We start from the raw sequence: 22,084 nt of genomic DNA on the forward strand, positions 1-22,084 counted from the left end.
GTAATTGCAATGGACAATGTCAAATTAACCTTAGGACAAACACAAGGTACAAGTACTATCCTGGCTAATTACTATCGCAGTCCACATAGAAGATAACTGAAAATACTTATACTGCTAACAACAAAAGATTTACCACGGACAGCATTGCCCCTGTTGGACCCATGGATGCACATGAAGTTAGTATTATCGCAGAATGAATCTGGTGACTAATTTGGGAACCCCTTCCCAATTTTTATTTCCTCAGGAAAACTAGTTCTTAGAAGTGTCTAGGCCTCAGGCAAAGAGTAATGACCAATTATTCTCTTTATCGATACAGAGATTGAAGTCCAATGCAAGGATGTCATTTCAACAATATATACATTAGAACAACAATTAATTGTTGAGCATTACACCAAAAATATCATTTCTAAAGCCTTCCAACTTCCAGCATAAGACATGAACTTGGGTCAGTGGGGTGACGTGAATACAGATGTTTTTGCTGAATCTCAGAATCAATCCATGTGTTTAGAAACTTATGGATCATGTCAAAAGTTCTACCAAAAGCACATGGTAGTATTTGGAGACTTAAAATAACCTAGGTTGATTGGATGGTCAATGAAACCAAATGTTAAATGGACTTGTGAGAAATGGTGGACAGTACAGGGTGTACGTTCAAACAACTTCAACTGCTCTCATTTTGTTACAGCAAGCAGTACTGGAGTTGGTACATCATTTTGGGGCATTTCTAGAAATGTTAATAATGTACAGCACCCAAAACAAAGGTTTATGCACCAAAACGCCGATAATCTGCTATTGGAATATTCAGAAATCCCAAAGGTTTGGCATCTACCTCACCGGGTGATGTTTACTACACTCCCTTGCCATTCATTGAACCCCAATTCCCATGCTCCATACCCTCTCACTGGGGCCTGTTCCCATACTCCATTGAAACATCTGGTTCACTGGAAAATATTATGACTGCGTTACATCTGAAAAATGTAAATTAAAAGTGTTGGGATAGCCAATAGTTCAGAAAATTTGCCAGTCCACCACCACTGAAGTCCAAAGTTTGCTGGGTGGAATGAAGTTGGAATAGTCTACTTTATCATGTCCCCAGGCGATTTTCTACTCAACAACAAGCTGTCTGATTGAGAGGGTATTGGCCCAGAGTGGTCACCAGCAGTTACTGGTGTCATTCACTTTTCACGTCACAAGGTGACTGGACCAATGGAAAGTGCCTGCTGCTCAACAAACTGACATCCTGCTGATAACCTGCTTTCCAGTGCCTCACTTTGCCACAGAGTGGGGAATCTCTCGGTCTTTGCATCAACGGGAAAGATCTGGTGTAAGCAACCCAGCTTTTTGGCACACACTAATACTAACACAAACACACTCTAACACTATGGCACCACTAGAGCAACACACAAAAAGCTGGAGGGCCTTGACCTGAAATGTCGATTGTCCATTTCCCTCCATAGATGCTGCCTGACCTGCTGAGTTCCTCCAGTGTTTTGTGTGTCGCTCCAGATTCCAGCATCATCTGCAGTCGCGTCTCTCCTTTTTGGCACCAGTGAATGGTGTGTTTGGTGTGGGGGCGGGGGTGGTAATGTGGTCATGGGACCTCAGACTCAGTCGGACCCCAGAAACCCCTGAAAGAAACAGGGTCTCTGGCTCAATCTGAGACTCTAGTGGGAGGAACTGCACTTAGTGCTTTACTATTTTGCTTTGTGGTTTCTACAATAGAAATTGACAGAATCCACCATTCACCCACAAGTCCACGCATACTAGAGACCACCAGGGCTGCAAGACCAAGTAAAATAAACATGGCCTTTGTACCTCTCCCCTTCTCCAAGTTTCTGACTTATCTACTATGGGATGGACATTATCCAAATCAGAAGAAACAGAGAGAAAAGTACCTCATGAACAAAGATCGGGTGCCCTTTTTCTAGCCAGACTCCCATTTGATCTGCAGAGATCACTTTGCTGAATCCTTGCAGAATTTCTCATATTAAGAAAACTAACTGACAGTAAATCTTGCCATTTTGTACTGATGCCTGTGATGGTCTTACATGGGATGGGTGGTGGAATGTGGAACTGGTGGTATAGTACTGTCCTCCCCACAAAGCCTAGAATCATAGGAATCGTAAAAATAAATGCCACATCTCGAAAAATAAAGGAAAAGAAACAGGGTACATCACGTCATTTCTCTTAACATGAGGCAACATGATCAAAATCTCCCTACCAGCCATTTATTGTTTTTTCTCATTGCAGTCATGGCTGCAATTACATCAATAACCACTTGCTGGACTCTGACATCAGCAGTCCATCCCTTGGTGAAACTCCTACAACGCTGGCCTTATCAGCATGCACATGAGGTTACATGACCAATACATTATTCACATATGATGGATATTACAAGATTTTTTTTTCCTTTTCCTCCCAAAATCTGGGTTGAGACTTGCATTAGTCCAGTTTCTTGTGTATGTTGTTCATAATTTAAAACAAATTTACAGGAGCAATAGCACTGAAAGGAGTTAGAGTTAAAACTGGATTTTGTGCTGACATTTCTGAACTTTGATTTAATTGATGCTTTCATAAAAACTAATTTGGACAGTATGGAGTTTGTGAGCATGTGCTCTTAAGAACTGAGTAAACGAAATAAATACATTTTTGATATACCCAAGGGACATTGCTAAGTTCACAGTATACAGCAAAAAAAATGTATTTTTCTGCTCCTCAAATTAGTACTTCTCAAAGAATAGGTTTGTATCCAACTGAAATGTAGCATAAAGAGCTGTAAAGATATGCAATGTCTTTAACAGGTTCAGTTTTAATTGAAATTAAATTGATTAACAATATATAACATGAAGTAGTAGTGCTGGGCACTCACCTACGTCTAAGATATCTAACAAATATATAGATTCCAAGTTAAGCATGGAGATATAATTGGGTTTGCCTTTGTTACATTGTGATACTCAAACACTGAAAGGTAAATTGCTTCTCTACTAACTCCCTACCCAAAGGCAGGCCCCACACTAAGCCAAATATGCAGTTAATCTTGATGGTGAAATAATCTACAATTGATGTCTACGAGATTCAGTGACTAACATTTGACTAACCAGACTAGTAGCTGGAGGGAACTGCTTTAATTCTTATCACTGAAGATTAATTTTATAATCCAAAAAGGCTAGTAATTTAGATTATGACCCACAAAATATGAACGAATATTTGTTATATTGGGCTAAACATGGCTTCTGGCCCTCCTTGAATGGCAACTTTTATTTTTTATGCGGGGCTGCACACGGCTCAACCTAAAAGAAAAATCCATCCCTTTACTGGAATTTCCACCAGAGATGGCAATCAGTCAACATCCTTTGCATTGTTCAATGCATGACTGGATTATACTGGCAGAAAGAATAGTTATACCTGGAACATCAGGGAATAAGCTGCAGCTCACCAAACTCTGAACAGCTCAGCAGCAGAGATTTTGACTTACCAGCATTCTGTGAATGAAGATTCACAATGAAAGTTATAAAACATTTGCTATGTTTATAAAATGTGCAATGTGAAAACTCAGATTGAGGAATTTTTTTCCTACATTCCTTAACAGTAAAGGCAATGTAAAGGTCAGCATTACTTTTTCAGCTATTTTATGGGGAAAGCACATGGCTTTAATACAGGCATGCAAGGGCCAGGCACATGACTTCCCACAAATGAGACCAGACCAGCACAAGACTGAACCAAGGGAGAGAAAGGCAAACTTTGTCAGGAGTTTAGCGGTATTGATGAGGCTTTCCTGATCATGTATTGTGACCAGTACTGCCGATAAAGAGCAGACAAGCAGCAAGTTGAACATTCCAGCCACATCCTTCCACTTGAAAATAATGAATTACTAGCACTTGATGTTAAAAATCAAAACCTACCAGCTTGTGCTGCAGCAGAGCTGATGATAACTGGCGTTGATGCTACCAGCCTAACTGGTGTCCCTAATCCAGTTCTTGCTCCAGGTCCCACCACTAAGGTGCCAGTTTGATCATAGTAAGCAGCTGGGGCTAGAACTTGATAACCTAAAGAGAGGTAATTTGGTGGTAAAATAGGAAAAGATCAACTCTGCCCACACTTCCCATCCATAACTCAGAAATCAATAGCTGTTAACTGATTTGCTCACTGTTCAAAATTAGGCATAAAATTGTGTCCTTCAGATCCAGTGCAAATGGTGATGCAAAGACTTTTGAGGGAATTCTTAAAAGATCAGTTTCCTCTTGCCTATAAAATTATTCTTGTGCATCTTAATATATCCTATTTATATATCATGTAGGTCAGACAGAAGATAGTCTGCAGAAGAATTATGAAGGCGGGTTAAGGAGAGTATTTTTGCAGAGTTATAACCACTCATTAGCAAGAACGAATTTAATTATCCATTGCAGTCATTCTTAGTTAACACATTTATGCTGACTATACATGCAGCAGTTCTCTGATTAAAACAACTAATGTCCAATTGGAATATAGAAGATATTACAATGGAAAATTAGATCCATCTTCAAGTAAGGCCTCCTATTCAAAAAAACATAGGGAATGTCATTACCCTTAAGTTCACTTTAGGCCTCTATTGTACACTAGAGGGTATTATGTTTGCAGACACCAATACTCCAAGCGAAAAGGGGGAATAAAAAAATGTACAGGGGTTTGACTTCTGAGATGTCAACAAACTAATAATGGGACATATTCCCAGAGCAATAAGGATAGGGCATGAACAATGAATGCATGGACCCTGGGGAGTTTGGAGCACGGCCAAAACTTGGTGTACATGTTCAAGGATTCCTGAAGGTGGCAGCACAAGCACATAAGGTGGTGAAGGTGACACATGAGATACTTAATTTAGCCAGGGAATTGAATATAGGAGCAGGCAGGCTATGGTACAGCTTTATAAAACAATAGTTAGGCAACAGATGGAGTACTGCATATAGTTCTGATACTATACCATAGGAAGGTGGTGTTTGTGCTGGAAAGGGTGCGAGGTGATTCATTAGGATATTGCCAAGGATGGAATGATTCAGTTCCATGGAGAGATTAGATAGGCTGGGTTTGTTTTCCTCGGGACAGAGGTGGCTCAGGGGCTGGTGAAGGGGGTGGGGCTGATAGATGTATACTAAATTATGAGGGTGAGGATAGAGTAAATAGTAGGAAATTTTTCCCCATAGCAGAGGTGTGCAAAACTAGAGGGCATAGACTTAGGGCAAGGGGTAAGAGGCAGAGAGAAGAATTGAAGGATTTTTTCACTTAGATGGCTAGAATATTAAATTTTTTATATTTTATTTACAGCGTGGTAACAGGCCCTTCCGGCCCAACAACTCCACGCCACCCATTTTAAACCCCCAAATTAACCTACCTGTACATCTTTAGAATGTGGGAGGAAACCGGAGCACCTGGAGGAAACCCACACAGACACGGGAGAACGCACAAACTCCTTATAGACAGCGACGGGAATTGAACCCCGATCACTGGTGCTGTAATAGCGTTGCGCTAACCGCTACGCTACTGTATGGAAAGCACTGCCTGAGTGGGTGGTGGAAGCAGGTACTCTGACAATAATTAAGAGTCTAGACATGCACTTGAATTGCCAAGCCATAGAAAGTTGAGAAGCAAGTGGTTCTCAATGGGATTAGTAACAGATGGATACTTGATGATCAACATGGACACGGTGGGCTAGAGGGCCCGTTTCTGTGCTGTTTGATTCTATAAGCCGAATTTATCAGATAAAATTTTTAGAATTGAGGAATAGATGCTGATTAGAGTATAGAATTAAATAGCACAAATATAAACAAGTAGAAAAAAGTGTCAAAAGATTATGGTATTGGAAGTATAAGAAAGTATATTTCTTATTTTAAAAAAAGCAAATTTGTTGACAGCTTTTCTAAACTAATCTAACTTTTCTTTAAAACCTTACAAGATCACCTGCATGGTCCTCTTTAGCTTCATATCATCTGTGTGTTTAAATTTGCTTATAAGTTTTTCTTTTCTATTTCTTTCCAAAGACCAGAAAATAATCAGAGTTGTACAGCAAAGAAACAGGCCCTTCAAGTCCACCAGATCCATGTTGACTTCTTTGCCCATCTACACTAATCCCATTTGCCTGCATTTGGACCATATCCTTCCATACTTTGCCTATTGAAGTGTTTGCCTAAATGTCTCTTAAATGTAGTAATTTTATCTGATTGCATCACCTCTGCTGGCCGTGTGTTCCAGACATGTACCACTCATTGTGTAAAAAAAAATCCCCCTTAAAACTTTTTCCTGTCACCTTAAAACTATGTTTAGTGACCCCTACCATGGAATAAATATTTTGGCGATCCACCCTATCAGTGGTTAATTGGATCCATGTCATATATACTTCTATCAGGTCACTCCTCAGCCTCCACTCCTGGGGAAAAAAGGCCCAGTTATCTGATCTCTCCTCATAACTAAAGTCCTTCAATCCAGGCAATATCCTGGTGAATCTCCTCTGCACTCTCTCCAGGACAATCATATCCTTCCTATAGTGCGGTGACCAGAACCGCACATAATATTCCAAGTGTGGTCGAAAGAGTATTATGTAAAGTCAGAACAGGTCTCAACTATTCTATGCCTTGACCTGTGAAGAGAAGCATGCCGAATGCCTACCTCACCACCTTATCCACCTGTGATGCCACTTGCAGGGAACTATGAACTTTGACCCCTCGTTCTTTCTGTTTAACAACATTCCTCAATGCCCTAGCTTTTACAGTATGTCCTATCCCTTTTGATTTCCCAAAATACATCACCTCACACTGGTCAGGATTAAATTCCATCTGTCAACACGCCGCCCAACTGATCCATAACCTGCTGTAGGCTTAGACAATCTTCCTCGCTGACCACATCACCACCAATTTTTGTGCCATCTACAAACTTATTAATCATACTCCTACGTTCACATCGAAGCCATTAATATACATCACTAATAGCAAAGATCCCAGCGCTCATCCCTGTGGTATACCATTGGTAACAGACTTCCAATCAGAAAAACAACTTTCAAAACTACCATCCGTTTCCCATCACCAGTCAATTTTGGATCCAATTAGCCAGCTTGTCTAAACCTTCTGGACCAGCCTACCATGCAGGACCTTGTCAAATGTCTTACTAAAGTTCATATAAATAACAAGCATTCCCCAAACTTCCCAGCCTGGCCATCACACATTTTCATCCCCCTCCTGATTCCATCTAGCTACCATCAACACATTTCACCCACCAGATCCCCTCCCCCATATGCCCTTCACCTCTCCCCTTCTGGTCCCCATTATCAGCTTCCTTACATTTCCAGCTCCACCTTTTCCCTCTCCTGGCTCAATCTGCCCATCATCCTTCACCCCTCCTCAGTCCATAATCACCCATTGGCCCATCTCACACCTCACCCTCTCCTCTTTATACCAGCTATCTTCTCTCTCCACTCTCAGTCCTGATGCAGGGTCTTGACTCAAAATGTCAACAATTCCCTTTCTTCCCCCACAGATGCTGCTTGACCTCGAGTTCCTCCAGCAAATTATTATTCATTGCTCCAGATTCCAGCATCTGCAGTCTGTTGTTGCTCCAATATAGACAACATTTGCTATTCTGCCTTCAATGTCCTTGCTTACTTCCTCAAAAAACAATCAAATTAGTAAGCTACCCTCTTTCTCCTCACAAAGCCTTGCTGACCATCCTTAATCAGTCCTTGCCTTTCCAAATGAATATAAATCCTGTCCCTTTGAATTTTCTCCAATAATTTCCACGCCACTGACATAAGACTCACTGGCCTGTAGCCACCTGGCTCATCACTGCAGCCATTCTAAAATAGAGGAACAACATTAGCAATCCTCCCGTCTTCTGGTATCTTTCCTGTGGCCAACAAAGATGCATAAATTTCTGTCAGCAACCTCCTTTCTCATCTCCCACAGCATTCTGGGATAGATCTCATCCTGGGGAGTTATCCACCCTTGTGTGTTTCCAAGATATCTAACACCTCCAACTTCTTGATACCTACATGGTCCAATCAACCTATCCCTCCCTGAAGTCATTTTCCTTTGCAACCTTCTTGGAAATTACCCTTTGGTTCATCAGGGGCCCACTCTTTCCCTAGCTACCCTCTTACTCCTAATATACTTATAGAATGACATAGGATTCTCCTATTCTTACGTGCCAAGGATATTTCAGGATGCCCTTCTGCCCTCCTGATTTCCTTCTCTCCAACATTCTTTATATACCTCAAGAGACTTGGTTGATTGTAGTTGTCTAGTTTTCAAAGTTTCTCCTTCCTTCTAAAACATTAAGCTTTTAACCTAAGGTTTACTATTAACTAACTCTTTGAACCAAATCTTTTCTTTAGATTTTGATGTTATCCTCACCAAGATCTCATATCATCTTGGGCTCTCAATGCAGAAAGAATGGTCAGGGTATTCAGTGCAAGATGTTATGACAGATGGGTGTTCTGTAGGTTTGTTTAGTTTATTTTGAAAGGAGGCACAGGGTTAAGCTTTAAGGATGCTCTGACTAGCAGAATAAAAACACTGGATAAAAATTAATAGTAATCGAGGACTAATAATAGTCTATGGGGGAGGGGGAGAATTAAAAACAGGCTATCAAACTTTCTACTCTATATTCTCACATTCTCATTAAAAAGAATTTTGGCATGTTAGACAGGAAAGTCTAACTGTTTTACTCAATTAGCTCACCTTCATCAGGCTATAATGAGGCGACAAAATTTCATTCAAGAACTCCCTAGTCAATGAAGAGAGCTTGGAGATCCAATTCCTGATTCTATCTGTTGGAGTTCAGAATGTGTGGATTTCAAGGGAAACAACTGTACTACCTGCATCTTTTGAGAAAGAACTCATTGCATGAAGTATAGAAGACCCCTCAGTCTGGGAAATTGCACTCCTCCCGGATATACTGCATGTCGTTCGCAACAAATACCTGGCATTCCTGTGGCAAGGCCTTGGCTGAAGGCAAGAGCTGGATTGGTTGCAGCAGCTGCTGCCAGCGAGTCAGCTTGTTGACCCTGCTGACCCTGATTTGGAGTGAGTGGGCGTTGACTTCCACCTCGTAGAACCTAGAAACAATGCAGAAAAAGAAATGAAGGTTTTATCATTTTCATGGTACACATCAGCCAGCCAAACTCACGGATAAACTGATTATCTTATCACCAAAATTCAATTACTAGAGCATGACTTGTTATAAAAACGTCTTAAATTCTTAAGAAATAAATGATACAATTTGTGCAGCAAGTGGTTAGTGCTGCCGCTGCACAACTCCAGAAACACAGATTTGACCCTAACCTTGAGTGCTGTCTGTGTGGAGTTTGTACATTCTTCATGTGACTGTGTGGGTTTCTTCCAGTTTGCTCTCACTTGCCAAAGATGTGAACATTGGTTTGTTGATTGACAACCATATATTGCAACTAGTGTAAGTAGGGTGGGAGGTGAATAAGATGGTGGGGGGTATTTATGGGAATGCGAAAGTAAACATAGAATGTGTAGGGATAGGTGCTTGAAGATCAGTGTGGGCATGCTGGGCTCAAGGGCCAGTCCGTTGTTGTATAATCATGACAGAATGAACAAAAGTCATCCAATATCTCAGGAAATATGACTGGAAGAGTACAAAGAATTCAGTAGAGTATGTTAGAGCCATTTATAGAAGGGTGACCTTGACATTGAAATCAATTGGAAACACATACTTGTTGTTGTCCTTGTTGTGCTTGTGTTGCAGCCTGCTGGTTGGCAGAATTATTTGCAGCTGCTGCAGCTGCTTGCTGTTGGAACAGATTTGTAGGATACACACCCCATGGAACTCCATAATATTGAGGTGGGACAACTGTAGGACCTAGCACAAAAACATGCAGTGGTGAATCAACAACAGTTACTGGTCTCTTTTCAGCCGTGACTAGAATATATTGTTCACAAATACTAATGGAATTCTTCAAACATTTCATTTGCCTTTATAACCTCCACCAACATCCATCTCCCAAACTCATGTCCATCAATATTCCTTGCTGACCCAGTCATCTAAGACTCTTTTCATTCCACCACCGACCTCTGCGTGTAAACTGTTACTGTTTAAGCACCAACCCCAAACTCCAATGCCTGCACTACTTACTCGGGTGCATTTATGTTCGGTTATTACTGAAGCATGAGCACTCAAAGTCTTTCTATAATGAGAAAATGCTCCTAGTAATTCAAAAGATTACAATCACCAACTCAGAGGTTTTGAATAATTGGAATTTAGAAAAAAATATACAGGTGGATGTACTGTAGGTGTGATTAGGAAGGAGGAAGGATTTTGAAGATCTCTTTTAACACCGATGAATGTGGCAAAATATCTGGAACTCAAATCAGAAAACTCCATGCCAAGGATTTGAGCACATTATTAGTGGCTGATATTCAGTGTGCCACTGAAGAATGCTCCGCTGCTGGAGGTGCTGAATTTCACATAAAGTGGTAAAACCTAGATTCTATCTGCTCTCAGGGAGTACTCTAAGGGAGGACACAAAAGATCACATTCACTATTCAAAGAAAAGCAAATACTAGTGGTTTCCTGGTTGACATTATACTTCCTTCTGCGTCAATGTTTTACCTGGTCATTTATCTCATTCAGATTGTAGGACCAGTGTGCAAAACATCCGCCACATTTCCCTATATTACAACAGTTCTTTCACAGGTACAGACCGACTATTCTGGGATCATGAAAGGTGCAATAAAAATAAAACTGTATAACCACAAGTGCCTGCATGTTGAAATGTGTAATCAAGGGATCTGGGTCATGAAATGTACAAGGAATGGAAGGTGGTTACAAAGGCAAATTGCCAGGCTAATCAAATACAAAGAAATATTACTGTTGCTGATTGAGGCCTTCATCAATCTCTATCTAAAGTACAAATTAAAGATACTATAATGAACGCCAAGAGCACTCGTAATATTATAGACAAATTAATGGCATAAATAGTGATAAGTAGGTTTGATGTAAAAGCCATTACAGAGATGTGATTCTTTGGTCATCTGGGTTTTGTAATTAATTATTCTAGGCTGTTTGATATTTAAAGAGGAGACACAAAATGGAGAATGATTTGGGGTAGGACAGCTGATCATCCTAGCAATTAAGGAAGACAAAGTGGCAAAGAAAAGCTCTTGCTTCAGAGAAGAGACAAGTAGAATGTGTCTGTCACTACAATCCACGTATGGATTTTTAGAGTAATCCAGTGGAGTCCACTTTGTCGTTAACCTGTAGAGGGAAACAGGTATTTGTGTGGACGGCCACGATTTGAGTGCCTTTCGGGGTGAGGCAGATGCGGTGGAGTAGTCACTGCTGAATAGACACTGAGGTGTCATATGGGTTCCATCATGGAACATTTGGATTTCGTAATTACTCTCTACACCTACGTCTTATCTTCAGTCAACGGTGGTTGTTGAAGAAGCCTTTGCTCACGTTTCACCTTATGGCTTGCTGAACTGAACTTTGAGAACCATTCCTGGACTGGGAGTTTGCCACACACACTACGAGTTTAGTTTTTGGGGTTAATGTTTAAGAGTTAACATTTTTACTTCTAACATTTTTACTTTTTTTTTATTATTATTATAAGTAGTTATTGAGAGAGTAGTTTTTAAACACTGATACATGACTCGGTGTGTTTCTTTTGTTGCTGGTTCGTAACACATAGGATACAGTATTAGTCAATGTGAGGAGTTGGTAACAAAGGCAAAACTGTAATAACAGAGGACTTCAATATTGACAAACTAGAATTTTAAACATATCTAGTTCATTTTGTGGCATTTAAAAATCCTTATGCCATGGGGCTAGAGACATGATTTATGCCAGTCCTCTGCATTTTGATCTGGTAATAATGGGCGTGGGAGACCAAGGCCGCAAATCCAAGCAATGGGATGAGACCAAGATTCTTTTAAATGGTGACAAACTTTTTAAAGAGGGATACCAATATTCTTACACAAATAATGCAATAAGTTAATTTGTAGATGCAGCAAGCATTTAGAAAGCTAATTGGAATGATGGTAAATCTTGCTACAATTGTCTAAGGTTTGGGGGGGGGGGGGGGGCATTCCTGGAGTAGTGGTACAGTTTCTGTCTCTGTTCCCACGAGTGGAAATACCAATACAAATGCCTTAGAGATGCTGCAATGTTGCAATTTAAATTAGACTGAAATGCAGAGCAGGTACAAGGAATACAATGGCCTACGTCCATTCATATTCACCTCTTACTGCAAATCCATTGTATTCAAAACAGGGTGCACAACATACCAGTCTCCTAGATCCACACATCACTATTGCTTCCTAATTAGCCTTCACCTCTCTGGTCATGCCCAGGCTGTGCATTCAGATTAACATTATGGCTCAAAACCAGTTAGTTCAGAGGCAACAAACTGAATATACCACCATCTGATTTATACAAAAGTGTGTTACACTGAGTTGCTGCCTCCTACCACCACCATTCCATTCCACCCCCCCCCCCCACCCCCACCCTTCAGCCTTCCAAATTAGGCTTGTATAACTTCATTTGGTGCTTTAATACTGTTATGGAATCTGGTTGATCACCTGCTAAAGTAGCTGCTGCAGCCAGTCCTGCTGCAGTATATGGATCTGTGCCTGGTGGAGCTGCGCTGATTATGTATGGATTTGGCATAAAGGCAGCTGGAGCAAGACCTGCTGAAAATACACCTGCTGTTTAAGACAAAATTTATGTTAATTACTTATTATATTGCAAACAATCCACAAAATGCATTTTTGAACATTGGTTCATCACTCTTCACTTCTGACAATTCCCCACAGAAATCCAAATAACTCTTCACAGCAATAAATGATACTTTCCTCCATTTTGCCAACATAAAAGAGCTTCCATTCCACTGGTCAGATTCGACACTTTAGCATGGTCAACAATAAAGGCAGAAAGCATAGAAGATGTGAGCACAAAGGACATGGAGAGGATACAGTCTTCTAAAGAAGCGATCACACATCTTCTTGTAAACACTGACATCCCAATAAGGCTACAAACCCTTAAGTTGCAGGAAACAATTAGAAGCAAAATGGAGGCAAAAGGGGAAAAAGAAATGCCCAATATATGCCTTTCAGACTTAAATCAGTGATTATGAGTGAAGTTAAGGGCTGTTTACACATGTAGAAATGGCAAGCAATAGTCCTACATTGCAGATTCTATAATGAAATTACAGTGTAGGTAATTATGTGTCCCGGTAACATTCACCGCTAAGATACAAAACCAACGTTACTGTCTTTAATATATAATCTTCTCTGCTATGAGGTCCCATTTCTTATAACCACTATAGTGAAAATGTAATTAAATTCAGGATAGTGCATGTATTAATCTAGGGATAAGATTGAAAAGCAACCTAACAATTAAGCAGCAGCCACAAATTATCACAGATATTCCTGGCAAAAAGTCCAGTGTTTCCTTCATCTGTATATGCACATTTATACCGTTGGACCTGGCATGCAGAATTCTGCAATGTCCACTTTTTTTATGAATTGATCTCCAATCATCTCAAAAATTTTAGGAGAAATTTGAACACGACAGGATTTTCTGGCATTCATCTGGTGCTTCTTGTTCTCCACTTGATATCAAATGCCACCAAATATGAAACTGATTACAATGCACTGATGACAACAAACCATCCAAGTTAACTTTAAACAGAAACTACTGCTTACATACAAGACAAATAAAATTCTATTATTTTTTAAATGAGCCTGCAACCTACATGCAAACATAAAAAATGTTACTGTAAAGAAATGTAAATTCAACTTTTCTTTGCATGAGTTGCAACAGAAGTGCTGATGAGATTGTGGAGATATTGAGCAGTGTACAGGGGTGGAGGTTGATACAGTAGGACTGTTTATTGCAGTTTCTATGAATAAGCCCAATAAACAGTCATTTGAAAATACAGTGTTCTGCTGCCACTCCATCTCAATACATCAAGCAATAGATTCCTGCAATGGAGTTGTATGTGGAGGTTGCATATAGAAGGGAAGATATTGCAAAGCTACCTGCTTTTCAAATGATCATTTTATAACCACATTGGTGTGAGAATGCCGCATTACTGGACACACCTATTAACACTTTTACTGCAGTGGTTAATTCATTTTATTCTAAGCAAGGAATCAAGCAGCAATTGAGATTTCACAACCAAAGTGCATCTGTTTCCATAATTTCCATTGATGATATCTTGCTGGGTATTTCCCATGCCCCCAACCCCCCTCCACAAAGGAACGTGAAGATGGTCAAAGACTGTCCAACTGGTTTATGCCAGTGTTTGTGCTCCACACAAACCTCCTCTCATCCATCTTCATCTCAATCATAAACTTTTATATTTCTCTCTCTACTGGTTGGTTTTCTAATAAACACTAGTTTTGACCTTCTAAAGGAACATCAATGCGAACAATAAGCTTCTAAACTCTAAGCAAAATGAAAGGATTCTACAGCACATGAACAATTAATTCTTTTCCAATCCAAAACATTCAAAGATGGGCTAACAGACATTATCAGGCTACATGAAAGTGCCAGAATTGGCCAGGCAGATATTCAAAAGGAATACTCCCCTCTCCCACCCACCCCCCTCCCAGACTTAGCTTCACCAAGGGCAAAGTATTTAATCTTTAATTTTGTTTTACCTGGTCAAGTATTGACTAAACAGCTTATTCTTGCTCCTTACCTATATGTGGCTGCTGGGTTGCTGCTAGTGCATACTGCTGCTGTTGGGCTGCAGTCAGCTGCTGTACTGTCAGTGCATTTTGCCGTTGGAAGAGCTGCAATGCACAATTACAAAATGAATGTGGAGAACTACAGCAAAGTACTCTTATATTTTAGCTCACTGGTTCTTCAAGAATTGCATGTAACAGAAGTGCTTAGAAGGGGAAATGGCTTAAGGAAAAAATATTCTGATCACCATTCTAATACACTCTTAAAGTATCTTGCAAAACAACATCTAATATAGTTAACTATAACAGGATAATTTAGTCACAACTTGCATTGTGGGAAAAAGCTCAATCTGGGTGCCATGTGGCTTCTTGAGGGTGGGAGGTAATTTTTAGTCTGCTTCCAGTATGTCTGTCATCATTCATAAGTGACAGTGGAAGATTCTCAGAAACTGTTCATTGTGTGAGAGCAGTCAGGAAATTTAAGTAACAATATTAATAAAATGTCTTGTTAAATCCAGTTATGCTGTGAAATTAAAACATAGCTAAAATATTACTTGAAATATCATTGGTTCCAAATGATTCCTCAGTCAGAATTATACAGCCCAGAAACAGGTTCTTTGGCTTACCACATCCATGCCAACCCTCAAGTACCCATCTATACTAATCCTATTTTGCAGTACTTGGTCCATGACCTTGTATGTCTTGGAACTGAACTGTTTTTCTCGATACTTAAATGTTGACAGACTCTGCCTTCACTCTCCCTCAGTCAATGCATTTAATATTCGAACTATCACTGGGGTGAATAAAAAAATCATTCCTCAAATTCCCACTAAACCTATTACCCCGACCTTATATCCATCCTCTCTGATTTTATACACCTCTGCTGTGGGGAGAAGATTTTTACCTATCCTACCTGTGCCCCTCAATTTTGTATATTTCAATCAATACCCATCATCCTCCTGTTCCAAAGAAACCCAGCCTATCCTCATACTTGAAACATTCCATCCCAGGCAACACCCTCTTATGCCTTAGACTGAGCATCTGAAGTCCTGCCAATCTCAATTAAAAGCCTCATAAATTTTGGGTAATTAATAGAGTAGTTCACAATGGTCTAAAATTAAAGTTAACAAAACAATTCCTGATTCACCCAAAAATACTGCAAGTGTTATCTCACATTTTGGAGATATCCCTATAATCTGAAAAAAATAAAGGCTTTGAAATAATAATTTTACAGTTGAGATTCATCTTGGAACATGCAATTATAACTCTGGAACAAGATAGGAAGAGAAACCATTTCTGAAGAAATTGAAGTCAGAAGCTACTTAAGATGCATGTACATTGATGTGACTAGTAGGCTTCGTTAAAATCAAAAACATTAATGATAATGTATTTGTAGACAGAATCAATATATGTAAATTATCTGCAAAAATCCATCTCAGTTATTATCTGCTTTCAATTGAAGAAAATTATCCAGTAGCAAATTCAAAATTCCAATGTGAAAGTTCCGAAGTGCACAGTGTATAGTTGCATAACATATCCTATTAGACAACCATTTTCTCGGTCAGGCATCTGTTATCTTTCTTGTGCGTTTTTAATTGTTATTGTCATCTGTTAATTCTAACTGCAGACAAATTATAGTCTACTTCCCTGCATACTAAGTACAGACAAACAGCAATGTAAAAAGTAGGGCTGCCAGGTGGTAAAAGAAAAACTTACCTCAAGTTAATAGCATTTTTAATCATATTGTTAAAAAATACTAAGATCCCAATATTTTTGAATGGTCCAATTGTCAAAGCTTTGCCTTAACCTCTTATGACATGGCTCAAAATTTGCAATGTGTTCAAATTGCATTGTGACCTTGCCCTGTAGCTTCCCCACTCCTTCCTCCCTCTGCACTCCCTCTCCCCACCCCGCTCTTCTTCTCCTTTCCCCATTCCACCCCCACCCCACCACCAGTTCTGCAATACTTCTCTCCTGCTTCTTATCTCTTTGTCGCCTCTCCTTCTCCCTCTCTCCCACATGGCACCACACTGGAGTAAAGGCCTTACTTCCAAATACTGGATGAACATTGGCAGAAGACGTAGGCTTTCACTCCAATGCTTTGAAGGAAGCGGCAGAGGGCCCATGGTCTTGCAGGTTAGGGGCAAAGAAATTTTCAGTTTATGGAGGGGAAGTGGGGGCTTGTGGCTGGGTGATTTTGGGGAGAGGGTGTCAATGGTTCAACAGTCTTTCTTGTGGAGGGTGGCAACAACAGGTGGGGAATGAACGGTGGCTATGCTCTAAATTCCGAGGTACATGTCTGTCGGATCCGGTTATTTTCGAATCCACAGGTTCTTTCAGGAGTCCAGGAATGAGATGAAAACAACTTGGTGCTTCACAAAGTTTTATTGGAAAAGTTTAAAACAAGGAAACAGTCACAGAGCACATAGCACTAGCTTTGATGAGCCGAGACAAAGGGAACAAAAGATGAGCTCAGGCCGGGGGGGGGGGGGGAGAGCAAGAGAGATTAACAAAAAGCGACACCTTTTATACCTGAGATAAGAGATGCTCTTTAGCTAACAATAGTCCAATCACGAAACCTATTAGATACCTGTGGCCAAAGCAACCAATGAAAAAAACCACATATTCACTTGATGGATGAACAAATAAGCTAGCAAGCGGCCATTCCTTGTGCAGCCACTTTAAGTGTATTAAACACGATACGTTAAAAAGCTAATTGAAACAGTCGAATCCAACATGTCCCAGGCAAGAGAATTCAAGGTACAGTCCAACTCTTTAAATGGGATGGCTCAATCTTATGAGTAAAACATTAAATTAAAATTTCGTGATATGTAATATTAATGCTGATAGACAGGTCTAACAAAGAAAACAAGCACTATAATTTATTTTCATTGAATCACTTCCAGTACTTTGTTTTCTTTTAAAAATTTACTAGATTCAAACTTCCATAAAAAACCTCCATCAAATAAATGTTCTTTTTATCAGATCCCCAATACTTTTATCGGAGCATTTCATCAATGTCCAACCAATTCCATGTTTTGATAAATGTAATCACCACTTACTCTAACAGGACCAATATAGCTAGCCTCCATTACAAAACCTCAAAACTGTAGTTTCTGTATTTACTGTTTCAGGCAATTCATGCTATCAATATTATATACAGGGCACAAACAACTGAGGGGAAATAAAATGTGAAAATAAAATGAAAAGTGTGAAAACTTTAAAATAAATGACCAGCAGCCTCCATAAAACACTAATTCCATATTATGAAGACAATGTACACAAAAATGTTAATCAATATTAGCATTACCTCTGCTTAAGAACCTGCTTATCAATAGTTTTTGTGTACTATCCTTGAACAAAACCACAGCTAGTCTTGTGTGCAATCTACTTAAAACTTGATACTATATACACAAAGTATTTTCCAAATCTTCTACAAACTCAATTTATGCAGAAATAACAGTGGCCAATTAATATTTGTAGTTCCACGATTCTTCCACACAAGAAAGTCACTGAGTCAATCTGCAACTAATGAACACTTTAGAAGCACTGCAAAGTGTAAGCATAAAATAGAAAATACAAGGAAGCGACAACCTGAAAATACAAAGAATTACGTATGAATAAAAGTGGACACTTAAGAACGTACTAAAAGAATGTCGATGGAAAATTTACTGGTATTATTGAATATCCAGTAAAAATGCAAAATAATTTCAACAGCAACACACAAGGTGCAGAGGCACAGAAAATTCCACTAACACAAATGCAACTAACTGACTTAAAGAGAGATAATTCTATGGGAAGAAACTGACCATAAGCAAGGGACTAACTAGTACAAAAGCAGATGCCGGAAATCTAAAAGATTTAAAATCAAAAAGATACAGTTAAGATCAACTTAACTGCAAACCAAATTTCTAACACAGGATCGAAAGCATAGCAACTGACAAGATTAGATGAGACTGTTCAATAACATTGGAGCGTGCAATTCCACACTAGATTCATAAAACATTCAGCTTTAATTCACATAGATTTTATTGATTGGTAATAGTAAAATCCAGGAGAGAATGAAAGTTGAGAAACAAACTAGTGGATACAGTAAAACAATTAAACAAACTCTCCTGTCAGCATTTGAATTAAGATTGTCATGCTTTTACTTATAATTCACAAAATCAATTACAGAAGGCCATTTGATCAATTATGCCTGTGGTAATTCTTTAAAAAAGTTTTCCAGTTAGTCCAAATGTACATTCTCCCTTTGGCCCAGTAACTTTTCTCCCCCTCCCAAGCATTTATACAATTCCCTTCCACCATCTTATAAGGCATTGTCTTTAACAATATAACGACTTCCTGTATCAGAACACTTCAAACACCCCAAATCTGATTACCGACATTTCTGCATGAGAAACCATTTATGTTTATATTAAAACAAATTACAATATTTAAAAACTCCTTTACTTAAAGCAAAGAACATTAAGAGATTGTTTAAAAAAAACCTTCAGCTTCTCAAATCTCTGCTCCGAACTACATGCCACCATTCCAGTAAATTTAAGACTAAGCCTGTGTTATCCTTCAATAGCAATCGGTTAGTAATTAGTTAACACTGTACCTGACTTTATAAACTCTATTGCTTTAACACTCTGGACAGAAAAATGTACATGTTGATCTGTTTAGCTCAATTAGCATAACAATGCCTGTTTAAAGCTCCAAGCAGAATTTAAAACAATTGCTTTCACCCTCTATGATGACACAGACTTAACTCCTATTTATTATGCTAACCTAGACATCAACAGTGCAAGGTGACTGTATGAAAAACCACAAGAAAACAAAAGGCGGTTCAATCTCAAACATTTTGAACCAAGTCCTTTGCTCATAACTGGTTTGAACAGCAGTTTCAGCAGCACGAGTCCGTTGGTTGGAATAGATTTACCTTGCTGAATTTTCTTCCTGAAATCTTATCAGTAGCACTCTAATATTCTGCTTCAAACTAATAGTTCATAAAAGTAATTTTAAAGTACATTTAAACAGAAAGTGATCATGTACTACATCAAAAATGCTTTTGCGAGCATCATGACTGTTGAACCTTAAATTTAAAACGTTGCCATAAAATACAACACTTTCTGGCAACTTTAGTCAAAAAGAACAAATCAAAACTTCCTTGCTGAATCTCATTTCACTTTTTGTTTTAGGTATTAATTCTTTGCTCGTCTTTTCATGTTATATGTCATGCTAATTCACTTATTTTCACAGATCTACCAGGACTTAAATACTGCATAGAGCATGAGGAAAGTAAAACTACAAGCACCAAATTGTGAAAGATAAAACTATAAAAATGAAACAGAAATTTGAAAATGCAAAAACTGGTTTAACTAAGAATAAATGAAAATTCAGCGTGACAATAAACCACATTAATGAAAACAAACAGCAACTTTTCAACAAAGCTGTTGAAACTGTGTCAAATCAAATTTCCATGGACAGAAAAGTTTAGAATGAAAATATACATTATTCCGGGTAGGCAGTGTCGGAAAAAAAATTGATGTAAAATATTTTAAACTATGTAATTCCCTGGAGGCAAGATTAAGTTAAGAGAACAACTTCTGCAATTTGAATCCGAATCTACATTAAAACATATATGTAACTTTTTTTTAAAAAGCTTACTACTACATTCTGCAAGCTTTTCTTTGGTGGCAGATGCCACATCAACTTTCTAGCAGAAATGGTTAGGACTTCTGCACCAGTCAATTCCATTAACCAAATACTTACCCTGACGGTCAACCAAGAAATAGGACACCAAATAGGACAATGTTTTTACCCATCATTTTTGAGTAAAAGGAAAAGAGGTGCTCAAATTCTGATTAAATGAAAATCTTTAAAATCATGCTCTGTTACAGGCATAAAATGCCAGTTTATTTTAGTTAAATTTTTTTTAGTTGAAGCACTGAACCTTGCAAAGTGTTTGGGCCTTGGAACATTCTGATACACTTTTCTATTTCAAATGTACTCCACTCTGTTAATGATGCTTTATCTCAGGGGAGAATCAAACACCAAATCACTCAGCAATAAGGACTAACCTGATGCTGGGAGCTGTAGTCAAAAAGACCTACAGCTGCTGCTGCTGAAGAGTCCATGGATACTTGACTGCTTGAATAGTCAAACTGCAAATGATCTAAGCCAACTGTGGCCTCAATGGTGTCTAAATTTTGAGTGTCAGAATTATGAAACTCTTCTCCAGATGATTTATTTGCTGTAGCATTGGACAATTGGCCTAAACCTTCTGAAGTGTTCTGGTTTGGACCCAGGCGTTCAGCCACTTCCGTGGGAGAGGCTTGATGGCTTCCAGGAGTACGGCTGTGCAGCATAAAAATATAAATATGGGTTTATAGTTTTCTGTTAAATGCAACATACATACTCTTTAAAAAGGCAATATTTTGAATTATTAAGAAGCTACTTAAAAATAAAATTGAATGGGCTTCTCATAGTGCCATTATTAAAACAATCATTACAAATGCTATTGGATATTGAGTGTATATAAAAAGGATATTTGTAAATTTCAAATTTACCCTCTCAAATCCAAATTAGTAACATAATTATGAGTTTACTGCAAATTACTTCTTTTCGGTATCAAATTAATGAAACAAAAAGCTAAATAAAATGCGTTGGCCATTATTCCTCAAATGTTTATCCCAGGATTTATGCCCTAACATTCATGAAACAGAAATTTTCGCCAAAAGGTTTGGTAAGCCTATCTTTTTAAAAACACGTTGGGTCCACTCTCAAATATTTGCCCTCCGCAACATTATCCAACCTTTTTTTTTCCAAATCAATTCTTTTTCCCCTACAGAAAACAGTCCATTATCCTTATCCTGCAGAATATTTTCTCTGCATCAGAAATCATCCTTGGTGTTGCAGGGCATTACTGCTAGTTTATTAGGAGATATACCTAGTGATTAACTGAATATTCTTTATTTTTTGGGTCCAAAAATGGTTATGACAAATCTAAAAACTAACAATCGAGTCAAAATTGCTACTCTTAACCTAGGAATGACGTCAAGACACTATGAATCCCTATGAGCTGCCCAAGAGTGACACAGTCACCTTTGAATGACAAAGTACTTTTTGGTTCACAAAAGTTTTCCCTCCCTGTTAAGAAACTACGCTAGTTGTAGCTATCAGCTTACCACTGTTGACATAACATCTATTTACCATATGAGACTGCAGAGCCAATGGTTTCTTTTTCTTCCACCATCAATTGCAAATCTACATATGTCATTGAAGTACAATTCACATTCGGTTTCTGATTTATATGGGGACACTGAATAACTGCACATCTGGAGCGATTTCAAGGAACTTTTACAAAAAATCTCTTGCATTGCTTCTGATTCTCTCTATTTAAGATGGCAACAGTGGAG

General features: G+C 38.8%; 1 protein-coding gene across 1 annotated transcript in view; it reads right to left on the reverse strand.

Moving 5' to 3' along the window:
* Positions 1-22,084, reverse strand: part of LOC127574859 (pumilio homolog 2-like) — a 91,600-nt gene that overhangs the window by 26,531 nt on the left and 42,985 nt on the right. The window contains 6 exon segments of the mRNA XM_052024309.1: positions 3,903-4,046; positions 8,944-9,079; positions 9,704-9,849; positions 12,570-12,695; positions 14,696-14,789; positions 20,747-21,023. Coding sequence (XP_051880269.1) covers positions 3,903-4,046; positions 8,944-9,079; positions 9,704-9,849; positions 12,570-12,695; positions 14,696-14,789; positions 20,747-21,023 — 923 coding nt within the window.

The sequence above is a fragment of the Pristis pectinata genome, chromosome 10 (genome assembly GCF_009764475.1).
Source record: "Pristis pectinata isolate sPriPec2 chromosome 10, sPriPec2.1.pri, whole genome shotgun sequence".
NCBI classification, from domain to species: Eukaryota; Metazoa; Chordata; class Chondrichthyes; order Rhinopristiformes; family Pristidae; genus Pristis; species Pristis pectinata.